Source organism: Etheostoma spectabile, chromosome 7, assembly GCF_008692095.1.
Source record: "Etheostoma spectabile isolate EspeVRDwgs_2016 chromosome 7, UIUC_Espe_1.0, whole genome shotgun sequence".
NCBI lineage: Eukaryota > Metazoa > Chordata > Actinopteri > Perciformes > Percidae > Etheostoma > Etheostoma spectabile.
In genome coordinates, this window is record NC_045739.1 from 2,538,428 (window position 1) to 2,551,178 (window position 12,751).

General features: G+C 42.5%; 1 protein-coding gene across 1 annotated transcript; it reads right to left on the reverse strand.

Moving 5' to 3' along the window:
- Positions 1–2,650: 2,650 nt before the first annotated feature.
- Positions 2,651–11,913, reverse strand: LOC116692835 (oviduct-specific glycoprotein). The gene is made up of 15 exons (XM_032521387.1): positions 11,868–11,913; positions 9,815–9,846; positions 9,088–9,114; positions 8,737–8,938; positions 8,560–8,616; positions 7,599–7,764; positions 7,351–7,475; positions 7,136–7,259; positions 6,869–7,051; positions 6,648–6,764; positions 6,383–6,515; positions 4,932–5,719; positions 4,573–4,887; positions 3,508–3,631; positions 2,651–2,820 (listed from the first exon to the last, which is right to left on the reverse strand). The coding sequence occupies exons 2-15, from the start codon at positions 9,837–9,839 to the stop codon at positions 2,651–2,653; spliced, it is 2,556 nt and encodes an 851-aa protein (XP_032377278.1). The 5' UTR covers positions 9,840–9,846; positions 11,868–11,913.
- Positions 11,914–12,751: the final 838 nt, after the last annotated feature.

Below are 12,751 nucleotides of genomic sequence, written 5' to 3' on the forward strand. Positions count from 1 at the left end.
AGTCGGGGAGATGTAGTTGTGTTAGGGGGAGTTGTGCTGTGGTAGGGGGAGATGGGTTGTGGTACGGAGAGTTTTAGTTGTGGTAGGGGGAGTTGTAGTTTTGGTAGGGGGTTGTAGTTGGTGGTAGGGGGATGTTGTAGGTGGGTAGGGGGAGGATGTCTGTTGGTGGGGGAGTTGTAGTTGTGGTTGGGGGAGTTGTGATGGTGGTAGGGGGAGTGTGGTTGTAGTGGTGGAGTGTAGTTGTGGTAGGGGGAGATGTGGGTGTGGTGATGGAGTGTGATGGTGGTTAGGTGGGAGTTGTGGTGTAGAGCAGTAGGTGGAGTTGGTAGTTAGTTGTTAATGATGTGATACAGCAGGAACAAGTTTGGTCAAAGACCAAGGTTTCGGGCATTTGATAAGAAAAGAATCTGTTTAAATCACATTGGTAAAAACTGTGGGTCTGCAGGGTGGTGAAGAGCCCAATAACCTTTCATAGGCAAGGTTTCCAGAACTTAAAGTGGGGCAGCGGCGAGTTGTAGCTGTAGGAGGTGGGTGTAGTTGTGGTAGGGGGAGTTGAGTTGAGGTAGTTGTGGTAGGTGGAGTAGTTTGTGGTAGTGTGGTAGGGGGAGTTGTTTGTTGTGGTAGGGGGAGTTGTAGTTGTGTGGTTGGGGGCGGGACAGTTGTGATGGTGGTAGTGGGGAGTTGTGGTTGTAGTAGGGGGATAGAATGGTAGTTGTGGTAGGGGGAGAGTCTGTAGTTGTGAGGTAGGAGGTTCTGGTAGTTGTAGGAGGGGGAGATGTGGTTGTGGTAGGTAGAGTTCCTGGTAGTTGTGGTAGGGGGAGATGTGGTTGGGGTACGGATGAGTTTAGTTGTGGTAGGGGGAGTTGTAGTTGTGGTAGGGGGTGTTGTAGTTGTGGTAGGGGGATAGTTGAGTTGTGGTAGGGGGAGATGTGTTGTGGTTGGGGAGTTGTAGTTGTGGTTGGGGGAGTTGTTTGAGGTGGTAGGGGGAGTTGGTGGTTGTAGGTAGGTGGGTTGTAGTTGTGGTCTGGGGAGTTGGGGAGTTGTGGGAGGGGGAGTGCAGTTGTGGTAGGGGGAGATTGTAGTTGTGGTGGAGGGAGTTGTAAGTTGTGGTAGGGGGAGTTGTGGTTGTAGTAGGTGGAGTTGTAGTTGTGTAGGGGGACGTTGTGGTGGTGGTAGGGGGAGTTGGTGGTTGGGGGAGTTGTGGTTGTGGTAGGGGGGGAGTGTGTTTGCGTAGGGGGAGTTGTTGTTGTGGTAGGGGGAGTATAGGGTGGTAGGGGGAAGATGGGGTGTGGTTGAGGGCGTTGTGATGGTGTAGGGGGGAGTTGTGTTGTCGTAGGGGGAGTTTGTAGTTGTAATGATGCGAATTACAGCAGAACAAGTTTGGACACAAGACAAGGTTTATGGGCATGTGATTAATAAAGAATCGGTAAAATCACAGGTAAAAACTGTGGGTCTGCCAGGGTTGGTGCAGAGCCCACTAACCTTTCTAGGCAAGGGTGTCCAGAAAACTTAAATTTGTGGCAGCCGCGAGGAGTTGTAGCGGTAGTAGGGGAGTTGTAGTTGGGTAGGGGGAGTTGTAGTTGTGGTAGGTTGGAGTTGTGGTAGTGTGGTAGGGGGAGTGTTGGTTGTGGCTAGGGGGGGTTGTAGTTGTGGTTAGGGGGAGGTTAGTTGTGGTTGGGGGAGTGTGATGGTGGTAGGGGGAGTTGTGGTTTGTAGTAGGTGGAGTTGTAGTTGCTGGGTAGGGGGGAGAGTGGTTGTGGTGGGGAGTTGTGTGATGGTGGGTATGGGGCCCCCAGTTGTGTTGTAGTAGGTGGAGTGTAGTTGTAAATGTGTGAATACAGCAGGAACCAAGTTTGGTCAAAGACCCAGGTTTCTGGGCATTGAACTATAAGAATCTGTTAAAATCACATTGGTAAAAACTTGTTGGGTCTGCAGGGTTGGTGAAGAGCCCACTAACCTTTCCTAGGCAAGGGTTTCCAGAACTTAAAGTTGTGGCAGCGCGAGTTGTAGCTGTAGTAGGTGGAGTTGTAGTTGTTGGTAGGGGGTAGGGGGATGTTGTAGTTGTGGTAGGTGGAGTTTGGTTAGTTTCGGTTTGGGGGAGTTTGTTGTTGTGGTAGGGGGGAGTTGTAGTTGTGGTGGGGGAGGTTTAGTTGCGTGGTTGGGGGGAGTTGTGATGGTGGGTAGGGCGGGCGTGTTGGTTTGTGGAGGTGAGTGTAGTTGTGGTAGGGGGGAGGATGTGGTTGTGGTTGAGGGAGTTGTGATGGTGGTAGGGGGAGTTGTGGTTGTAGTAGGTGGAGTTGTAGTTGTACTGATGTGAATACAGCAGGAACAAGTTTGGTCAAAGACCAAGGTTTCTGGGATGTGATAATAAAGAATCTGTTAAATCCACATTGGTAAAACTTGTTGGGTTTCTGCAGGGTTGGTGAAAAGCCCAAACTTGCTAGTTGCAGGGGTTTCCAGAACTTAAAGGTGTTTGGGCACCGCGAGTTAGTTGTAGCGGTGTAGGGGGGAGTGTAGTTGTGGTAGGGGGAAGTTGTAGTTTGGTAGGTGCGTTGTTGGTAGTTGTGGTAGGGGGAGTTGTTGTGCGGTAGGGGGAGTTTTAGTTGTGGTTGGGGAGTTGTGATGGTCTGGTAGGGGGAGTTGTGGTTTTTTAGTGGTGGAGTGGTAGTTGTGGTAGGGGGAGTTGTAGGTTGAGGTAGGGAGAGTTCTGGTAGTTGTGGGTAGGGGAGATGGTGGTTGTGGTAGGTAGAGTTATGGGTAGTTGTGGTAGGGGGGGAGATGGGTTGTGGTACGGAGAGTTGTAGTTGTGGTAGGGGGAGTGTAGTGTGGTAGGGGGTGTTGTAGGTGTGGTCTAGGGGGAGGTGTAGTTGGGTAGGGGGAGATGTTGTTGTGGTTGCGGGGGCAGTTGTAGTGTGTGGTGGGGGGAGAGTTTGCATGGTGGTTAGGGGGCAGTGTGGTTGTACGTAGGTGGAGTTGTAGTTGTGGTTGGGGTAGTTGTGCGGGAGGGGGAGAGTTTGCAGTTGTGGTAGGGGGAGATGTGTTGTGGTTGGGGAGGGTTGTAGGATGGTAGGGGAGTTGTGGTTGTAGTAGGTGAGTTGTAGTTGTGGTAGGGCGGCGTTGTCGGTTGTGGTAGGGGGAGGTGTGGTTGGGGGAGTTGTGGTTGTGGTAGGGGAGGAGTTGTGTTTTTGGTAGGTGGGAGTTTGTTGTTGTGGTAGGGGGAGTAGGAGTGGTGGTAGGGGGGAGATGGGTTGTGGGTTTGAGGGGAGTTGAGTTGTGCATGGTGGTAGGGGATTTTGTGGTTGTAGTGGTGGAGTTGTAGTTGTAAGAGCGAATACAGCAGGAACAAGTTTGGACAAAGACCAAGGTTTCTGGGCATTTGATAATAAAGAATCTGTTAAAATCACATTGGTAAAAACTTGTTGGGTCTGCAGGGTTGGTGAAGAGCCCACTAACCTTTCCTAGGCAAGGGTTTCCAGAACTTAAAGTTGTGGCAGCGCGAGTTGTAGCTGTAGTAGGTGGAGTTGTAGTTGTGGTAGGGGGAGTTGTAGTTGTGGTAGGTGGAGTTGTGGTAGTTGTGGTAGGGGGAGTTGTTGTTGTGGTAGGGGGAGTTGTAGTTGTGGTAGGGGGAGTTTTAGTTGTGGTTGGGGGAGTTGTGATGGTGGTAGGGGGGGGTTTTTGGTTGAGTGGGGGAGTGGTAGTTGGTAGGGGAGAGTGGTTTTGTGGGTTGAGGGAGTTGTGATGGTGGTAGGGGGAGTTGTGGTTGTAGTAGGTGGAGTTGTAGTTGTAATGATGTGAATACAGCAGGAACAAGTTTGGTCAAAGACCAAGGTTTCTTGGCATTTGATAATAAAGAATCTGTTAAAATCACATTGGTAAAAACTTGTTGGGTCTGCAGGGTTGGTGAAGAGCCCACTAACCTTTCCTAGGCAAGGGTTTCCAGAACTTAAAGTTGTGGCAGCGCGAGTTGTAGCTGTAGTAGGTGGAGTTGTAGTTGTGGTAGGGGGAGTTGTAGTTGTGGTAGGGGGAGTTTGGGTATTTGGGTGGTAGGGGGAGTGTTGTTGTGGTAGGGGGGTTTGGTTAGTTTGGTAGGGGGGTTTTGGTTGTGGTTGGGGGATTGTGATGGGGTGGTGGGGGGAGTTGTGGTTGTAGGGTGGTGGGGGTTTGTGGTGGGGGATTTGTAGTTGTGGTAGGTAGAGTTGGGGTTAGTTGTGGTGGGGGAGATGTAGTTGTGGTAGGGGAGTTGTAGCTGTGGTAGGGGGAGATGTGGTTTGGTGACGGAGAGTGTATTTGTGGTAGGGGGATTTGTAAGTTTGTTGGTAGGGGGTGTTTAGTTGTGGTAGGGGAATTGTTTTGTGGTGGGGGAGTGTTTTTGTGGTTGGGGAGTGTAGTTGGGGTTTTGGGGAGTTATGATGGTGGTAGGGGGTTGTGGTTGTAGTAGGTGGGGGTTGTATTTTGTGGTTGGGGGAGTTGTGGGGGGCGAGTTGCAGCTGTGGTAGGGGGGAGTTGTGGTATTGTGGTAGGGGGAGGGTAGTTGGGTTGGGGAGTTTTGTTGTGGTAGGGGGAGTTTTGGTTGTAGTAGGTGGAGTTGTAGTTGTGGGTAGGGGGAGTTGTGGTTGTGGTAGGGGGAGTTGTGGTTGGGGAGGGGTTGTGGTAGGGGGAGTTGTGGTTTTTGTAGGGGGAGTTGTTGTTGTGGTAGGGGGGGGTGGGTAGTTGTGGTAGGGGGAGATGGGGGTTGTGGTTGAGGGAGTTGTGATGGTGGTAGGGGAGTGTGGTTGTTTTAGGGGGAAAGTTGTAGTTGTGGTAGGGGGAGTTGTGGTTGGGGGGTTGAATTGTGGTAGGAGGAGTTGTGGTAGGGGGGTTGTGGTTGGGGGAGTTAGTTGGGATTGTGTAGGGGGGTTGTGGTTTTTAGAGGCGGATTTGTAGTTTGTGGTGGGGGGAGTTGTAGTTGTGGTAGGGGAGATGTGGTTGTGGTTGGGGGAGTTGAGTTTGGTAGGGGGAGTTTGTAGTTGTGGTAGGGGGAGATGTAGTTGTGGTTGGGAGAGATGTAGTTGGGTTGGGGGAGTTGTAGTTGTGGTAGGGGGAGTTGTGGTTTTGTAGTAGGTGGAGTTGTGGTTGTAGTAGGTGGAGTTGTGGTAGGGAGAGTTGTAGTTGTGGTAGGTGGAGTTGTAGTTGTGGTAGGTGGAGTTGTTGTTGTGGTAGGTGGAGTTGTAGTTGTGGTAGGGAGAGTTGTAGTTGTGGTAGGTGGAGTTGTTGTGGTGGTAAGTGGAGTTGTAGCTGTAGTAGGTGGAGTTGTAGTTGTGGTAGGGGAAGATGTAGTTGTGGTAGGTGGAGTTGTATTTTGTGGTAGGTGGAGTTGTTTTTTGTGGTGGTGGAGTTGTGGGTCGTGGTAGGGAGGTTGTCGTTGTGGTAGGTGGAGTTGGTTGTTTGTGGTAGGGGAGTTTTAGCTGTATAGGGGGTTTTGTAGTTGTGATAGGGGAAGATGTAGTTGTGGTAGGTGGAGTTGTAGCTGTAGTAGGTGGAGTTGTAGTTGTGGTAGGGGAAGATGTAGTTGTGGTAGGTGGAGTTGTAGCTGTAGTAGGTGGAGATATAGTTGTGGTAGGTGAAATTGTAGTTGTGGTAGGGGAAGATGTCGTTGTGGTAGGTGGAGTTGTAGTGTTAGGTGTAGTAAGTGGAGATGTAGTTGTGGGAGGGGAAGTTGTATTTGTAGGTCCAGGAAAACCTAAAAGAAAGAGAGTCAGATAATGTGTTAATTGCTCTTTAACCCTGTTATTCATCACATATTTATATACCACTGAGCATAACTGCTGAGATGTCTTAAATAAGAACATATATTTGCTCTTTGCATAATAAAATGTATTATTACACAGCATTGTTTAATGTTTGATTCTGATTGGTCAATTAGTGATTATATGTTCTGTTATTTCTGCATAACAGACCGTTGTTAAGTATGACAGACCTATGCCATGGACAGAGTTCTGATCATTGACTCTTGAGGACCATTTTTAAATCAATAAAATCATTTTTAAATCAATATTTGTGCTTTTGCCAAAGATCCATATTCATCAATGATAAAAAATAAACAATCCCGACCAGAAGGCAGGCATTTTCAGCAATTAACTTCTGTATGAAAAGCTGTGTAATAAGCAGTGTTATAACCAGGATAATGTTGATCGAGCCAGTTGTTATTGCAAATTGAACCCTTTCAGGCTTTCAGCCCTTCCTCTTCGCAGCAGCTAGTGTTTTAACTCACTATAACAGCCGTCTCGCTATACATTATCCCTTACATTATATAAATCAAAGGTGATTACATTAATGTTGATAGCAATAAATCAATTGCCAAATAAAAATTAACTGCATGACAGGATAGAAATATTTTGGTTACCTGGAACCAGGAGAGTGTGCAGGTGACTGATGAAGGGATTGATGCCAGTTTTACAGAATTGCCCCGTAATGTCATCCAAGTCCAGAGACCAGACAAAAGCTCCCCCAAAGTTGTTATTTTTTAGGTAATTGACCTGAAAGGAGGATCAACACTTAAATAGCTGATATCATGTTCACAAATATTTACTGTATTTTAAACCAGATTTGTGGTCAACCAGTCTTTTGCAAAGTTATTAAGCAATTGTTTGAATTAAACAGATTATTACCTTAGCGTCAAGGCTGTCTTTGTTGTCAAATCCAACCCACTGATTATCTGTGGTGGCATATGGAACTTTCTGATCAGTGATCAGGTTGATTGGAACCCCTTCAATATAAAGACAAGTCTGAAAAGAAGGGCCAGATGTCACATCTAATGTATTCATTTGAACAAAGATTTGTCACACTAAACACAGAGGCTATAAATGAATTGCACAGCTTGAAGTTTTACCTCATAAGCGGACCAGAGTCCTTGTTCCCCGGTGTAGCAGCCTTCCTCACCAGGACCACTGGCTGGTGCTCCAACGTCACTGGAAGTAGTGGAGAGGTTAAAAGCTCGGCCGAATGCTGCTAACCCTAAGTTTAGCTTGTCTGTAGGGACTCCCTGGTCCCGCCAGTAGCGCATGGCAAAGTCCTAAAATAGGAAGAAAATAAAACAATTAGGATAAGAGGAAATCTCTAAATAGAATGGTGTTATAATATAAAAGCCTTTACTTACAGTGTTAAAGACGGTTTTGTTTCCAATGTCTTTGGATCCCTGGAATAAGGGGCTGTGATGTCCTGTGACAGTTTCCCGGGTTTCATGAAAGTCAAATGTCAGCACATTGATGAAATCCAGCTGCCTAATAAAATGCAGAGAGGAGCAGGTTCACCAAAACATGACAACATCTAATCATGTGTATAATCTCAAGAATTACATTAAATTGGATTTACGTGGCAATCTGTGCAATTTCATAACTGGCATCAATGATTGGTTTCTCCGCAGAGACACTGGCAGTGAGGATTAATCTTTCACAATTTGTTGCTGTTCCCTCATCAACGAAGGCCTTTTTGAGCTCCTGGACAACACAGAAGCATGGTTCAGTCTCAGTCAAGTATAACAGCTTATATTTTCATACATGCTATACACAGTATGGCATATTTCTGAGTGTCTGTACCAGAAGAGAAATTCTAAATCTTACCGTGCACAGCAGTGTGAATCCATGCTTGTCCTGGGGTTGGCTTCCTGGTCCTCCGGGGTACCTCCAGTCAAGGTTTAGCCCATCAAACCCATTTGCTCTTAGTACTGTGATTACAGACTGGATGAATGTGGCTCTGTTTGGTTGCTGTGCCACCATCGTACTGAACCTGGTAAACATTTGAACAAAACGGTACTCTCAACAAGACAATCACAAAGGCTCTAATTGGACATAAACACAAAACAACACAAGGTCATGTGTTGCCTAGACAAATATACAGCCATAGGCAAATGGTCTGCTTTCAATGTTTGTCACTTTTAATTAGGAATGATGCTAAAAATGAGCCACACAATGATAAACATAACTATAATGTACAGTTAATAACTCATTATTAGTATAGTAAGTAAGTAGTACTAAGGGTAAAATTAAAGCTTGATGGACCTTAAGTGATTAATTTGATTTCATTCATTTTATATCAGATTGAATGCAAATATGCAGTGGTTTGCAACATAATATATTTATTTCATTTTATTTAATTGTATTTCTTTTTTAGGGTTGTGTTGTCACATAAACAAAATTAAATGAAAATTATGAATACGTGTACTTGTTATTTTTTATTTTAATTGTTTATTTTAATATTTATAGACACAAATCCATTTCATGTTTTGACAGATAAAAAAAGTACTGACCACTTTTATGAGGACGTATTTGCGTGATTATTTTCCAGCAACCTGCTTTTGGCTTCACATAAACAATGTATTGGGTATTTCAAATTCTGCTTGTTTTTTATTGTGTGTATTTGCATTACTATGTAGTTACTAAAATTGTCATTTAAAAACCATGCACCATGCATGCTGTGCAAAGCACAAAAATACAACATCAACTGGTTTCATGGTCAGGAAAATACCGACCTGTGTCTTTGCATTGACACCAAAAAGCTTTAATGTTCTTGGAAATAACTTACTTTTGTATGTTGAAGATCAAGCCACCCACTGCCAACAGGGTTTTGAGTTGTGGATTTCTGTGGGATCATAAAATTTTATTGATGATTATTCAAGAAAATACACACTTCAACATTCATTCATTCATTCATTAAGTCATTCAACACACTTCCACCATATGTGTAGGCTAAAGCACTGACCTGGTTTTGAGTCCATTGAAGGCCTGATAGTCTATGCTACTTGTAGTGCTCGCAGTGACCAGCTCATTGTTGTTGATGTCAGAAAAGGCGTAGATCAGATGGGTGCACTGGTTTGGATCGATATCTGAAATGGTGACCTTCCCGTACGCTGCTCTGTCTTCAGCCAAGCTGTTATAGTAACACACCAGCCTGGAGGATGAGGCTAAGACATGGAAGGAAATCCTGATGGTTTTAAAAGTCTCTGAATAAAGTCATCATATCATCCTTTGTGTACCAACAATTGCTGAGTTTTGACCTTATTTATCTACTAGTAAGACTATTGATTATGATTAATGTATGTTCTTAACTCACCCAAGCTGGCGATGATCAAACAGAGACCTTGAAAGTGACAGACTGGTTATTATTTGGTTAAAAACAAAGCTTACAGGCCAGTTCTACTGCATTACATATAGGTTTGGTTTTATTGGTCCAGATTAAAGGCATACTCTTAGATGTCTGCAGCCATAATGGAATTTTGTTTTACATTTTAAAAATTCAACTGGTTAATCAACACTGTGTCATTGGGACTGTGTTTCTGAAGACTTTCTAGTACATTTTCTAAATGCAAATTGTTTTAGCCATAAGCTCCAAAAAACAAATTCTATTTACTCCAACTCCCCATCTTAAAGACAAAACATGGGTAAATGGTTTTCTTTGATTTGGGTGAACTGATCCTTTAAGGCAGAGATATTCAACAGGGGATCTTCAGAGTTAGTGCAGAGGGTCTGCCAAATTATGACAAAAAAATAGTGTCTGAAAAATATAAATGAATGTGAATCCAACATATTAAAATAACAAAGATAAAGTGGCCTATTTGTGAGAGAAAAAAGTACACATTGAAGATAAGCTATGTGAGGTAGCCGCCATGGTCGCTATACCGTTACGCGCAAGGATTCAATGCATCTTCCACATGATGTACACAAATAAATAATATATTTATTTTCAGTCATCTGGCCCAGTTTAACATAAACTTGATTGTATACAATATTTTTAGCATATCTCTCTTTCAGCTAAGGATAACCTGCCCAGTGTGCCTTACCTGCAGATAGAGTGAGTTTGCACATGTTGTCACTATGTGGATAAGCAGAAGAAATAGAAAAGAAATGTTTATTATGCACACACAATTATCACGTCTTTCATTTATTCCATGTCAGTACCAAACCATTTGTTCTCTCAATGTCTAAGTATTTCTTCAATATTAAGTTTGTATTGTAAGAGTCAAAATCCAAACTTATGATTTTTACTAGCAGTTAAAGTTAGACATCACTCTGAAAATCATAAAGATTAAAATTAGACTACTGTAACAGGCTAAGTATAATTTTTTTCTTTCATTTTCTACTCAGCCTTTCTCACTTACAGTAATAAATATTGCATTGGGTTTTTAATGAGAAAGAACAATTTGTTGCCATACAAAGTGTATTAATGGAAAAGTCAAACTTTCAAAGCTTAAACCTCACGTTACTCAGTCAGTCTTCTTAACATGGGTCATGATTATGTGTGTTGTATCATGTCCTTTTAAGATGTGTTTCAGCATAAGTGAGGCTGGTACAACCCTTGATAAATTGTGTCACAGAGCAAGCTTTGAATTCACTTCTGAAATAAGTCACATTCCTTAACTCTCTTGTTGTCTTTGGGTCAAACTTGACCCCTTTCCAAAAAGTTTCAATATCAGAAATTTGGGTTTCTTTAAAACAAATTGTCCAAAAAAGTAACGTTGATGGTTCCCAACAACGCTCCTCACAAGTTAAGTAAATAATAAGTTCACTACTTTTATTGAATTTGTGTTTTTGTCAATTTTATAGCATTTGGAGAAAAAACATTTGGTAAAAGAACTTAAACAATGTCAAATAAAGTGCCAAAAATGTAAAAAGATGTAAAAAAAAAAAATAAAAAAAATAAAAAGTTTTAAAATTTGGGGAAAACCCCACAAAAATGTAAAACAGGCTCAGAACAAGTTGACAAACGTTGAAAAAGTGACAAAATCATTGGGGGAAGCCACAAAAGGGTCGAAAAAGATGACCATAACCAGGTCGGTGGAAAGACAACACGAGGGTTAATATTATAACTTGTATGTACAGATCATTCACAGCATTAACAGCCGGGTAAATCGGAGACACAGCAGTGTTTAAAAACAAATGTTTGGTAGTCCTATGATGGGTAATTTACAGCCACTGATTACGTGGTCTAACTCTCACCGATTGGCTGCTGAATGGTGCCCTGAGTACTTTAGCAGTTTTTAGACACTTGCCATTGTCACATGATGCAAATCTTGACACCGTGACATAAGCATTAAGTTTCATGGCGCACCCAGTCAATATTGAATTTTGCACTGAATTCAGGAGTTTTTTTGTCCATTGTTTAACCATTTCTCAGCCAAAAAGACAGGTACAGTGTGGATAACCAAAACATTTAAGTGACACTGAAGTTGTAATCCATCATCATACAAGTCAATATGATTTATGTTGTAAAAAAAATGTTGCATAGCAGGATGGTTATCACTCAGTACAGTTTAATTATCCTCTTTAGCAATGCCAATTTGCAATCAGAGTGAGAATACGGGCAGGAAATCATTCCTACAGTACTATCCCATAGTCAAACCCAAGCTCCTGCTTTAGAAACATTCAAAATATTTTCACTTTCAGATACAGTATTAACACCTGCTGCTTTGGAAATCAGTCTTTAGTCTTGTGTACAGCTCGGCATTGTGACTAAAGCTCTTGCTTGAATATCAGATCACTTTTGTTATTGTGTGTTTTGATCCCATAGAAAATCAGAGCAGATCTAGTCTGATCTGAATGAACAGGTTGGATACTCTATGCTTATAGTTTGATTAATCAAGACTTAAATGATCACATGTACAAAATTGGTACAACACAATAATATAAAAATCTGTTACAACAAAAGACAAGGTCTGTACAGTGCCTGCTGGTTTACTCTCCACATACATGTTTAGCTTGTGGGTTAATGAGAGAGACTGAGCAGTTATTGCAGTATACAGTACATAACAACAACAACAACAACAACAACAACAACAACTACTAAGAAATCATTTGAATTTGGTTCGTAAATCTCAGAGTAAAAGGGATACTTACAAAGATAATGGTGAAAGAAGCTTACACTGTCTGCTGTGACTGATGAATGACTGGCGGATGTGGATCTGTGCCGTTTTAAACTGGGTAGAAAGCTGATAGGGTGTGACAATTAATTAGGGTGGGGTAATTACTGCATTTCTGCAATGTCCTAAGAAAGCCGTGATGGAAACTGGTACAAAAGAGCAACGTCATTTGACTTTAAATTGTATTGACTGAAATAGCATATGTTCCTTTACTCTTATAGGGGGATTAATCATCAGTATTAATTCACACCGGAGATGGAGTCGGACCACTAAAAAACTGTTGATTTTGATAGATTAAGCCAATTATTTATTAAAGAATGGAAAAAAGGACAGTGGCAAACAAAGATTCCTCTTTTTTAACATAATATTTCACATTGCAAGCTGTCAGTTGCTTGCAATTACCTGCATGAAACTCAAAATCTAAATTAAGTGACCCGGAAACTAGAAATACTTACCAAATATAGTAAAATTGCACTCCGTTAATTCAATAGTACTTTTTAAAGTATGTGTTTCTGAAAATTAGCATAGAAAGCAGAGATAATATGCAGCAATGGTTTACTTTCAGACTTAAATAAGGGATTTTAGCGGTTTCATGGTCATCATCTTAAATCTCAGACCACTGTGACAGCCCACTGCTATGATATATTTTGAGCTATTGATCCAGCAAGTCTACATTTATGTTTGGCTTATTGAACTATACAGAGGAAAACAAAGTTATTACATGTCAACATGCTATCAAAGACAATTTCTGTAATCCCCAAATATGTTTGAAACAATGTCCTGATGACATAAGGTGTGTCAAATGATGATAGTTGTTTAACATTAAGTAGCAGTACACAAACAGAACAAGGATATTATTAG

What these genes read in the sequence shown, in the direction of transcription:
- LOC116692835 (XM_032521387.1), bottom strand. Translation starts at nt 9,839, where the DNA reads ATGTGCAAACTCACTCTATCTGCAG. An exon ending in TTTGATCATCGCCAGCTTGG is followed by an intron (nt 8,939 to 9,087) that starts GTGAGTTAAGAA and finishes TCCATGTCTTAG; the next exon opens with CCTCATCCTCCAGGCTGGTG. An exon ending in AAGACAGCCTTGACGCTAAG is followed by an intron (nt 6,516 to 6,647) that starts GTAATAATCTGT and finishes TCCTCCTTTCAG; the next exon opens with GTCAATTACCTAAAAAATAA.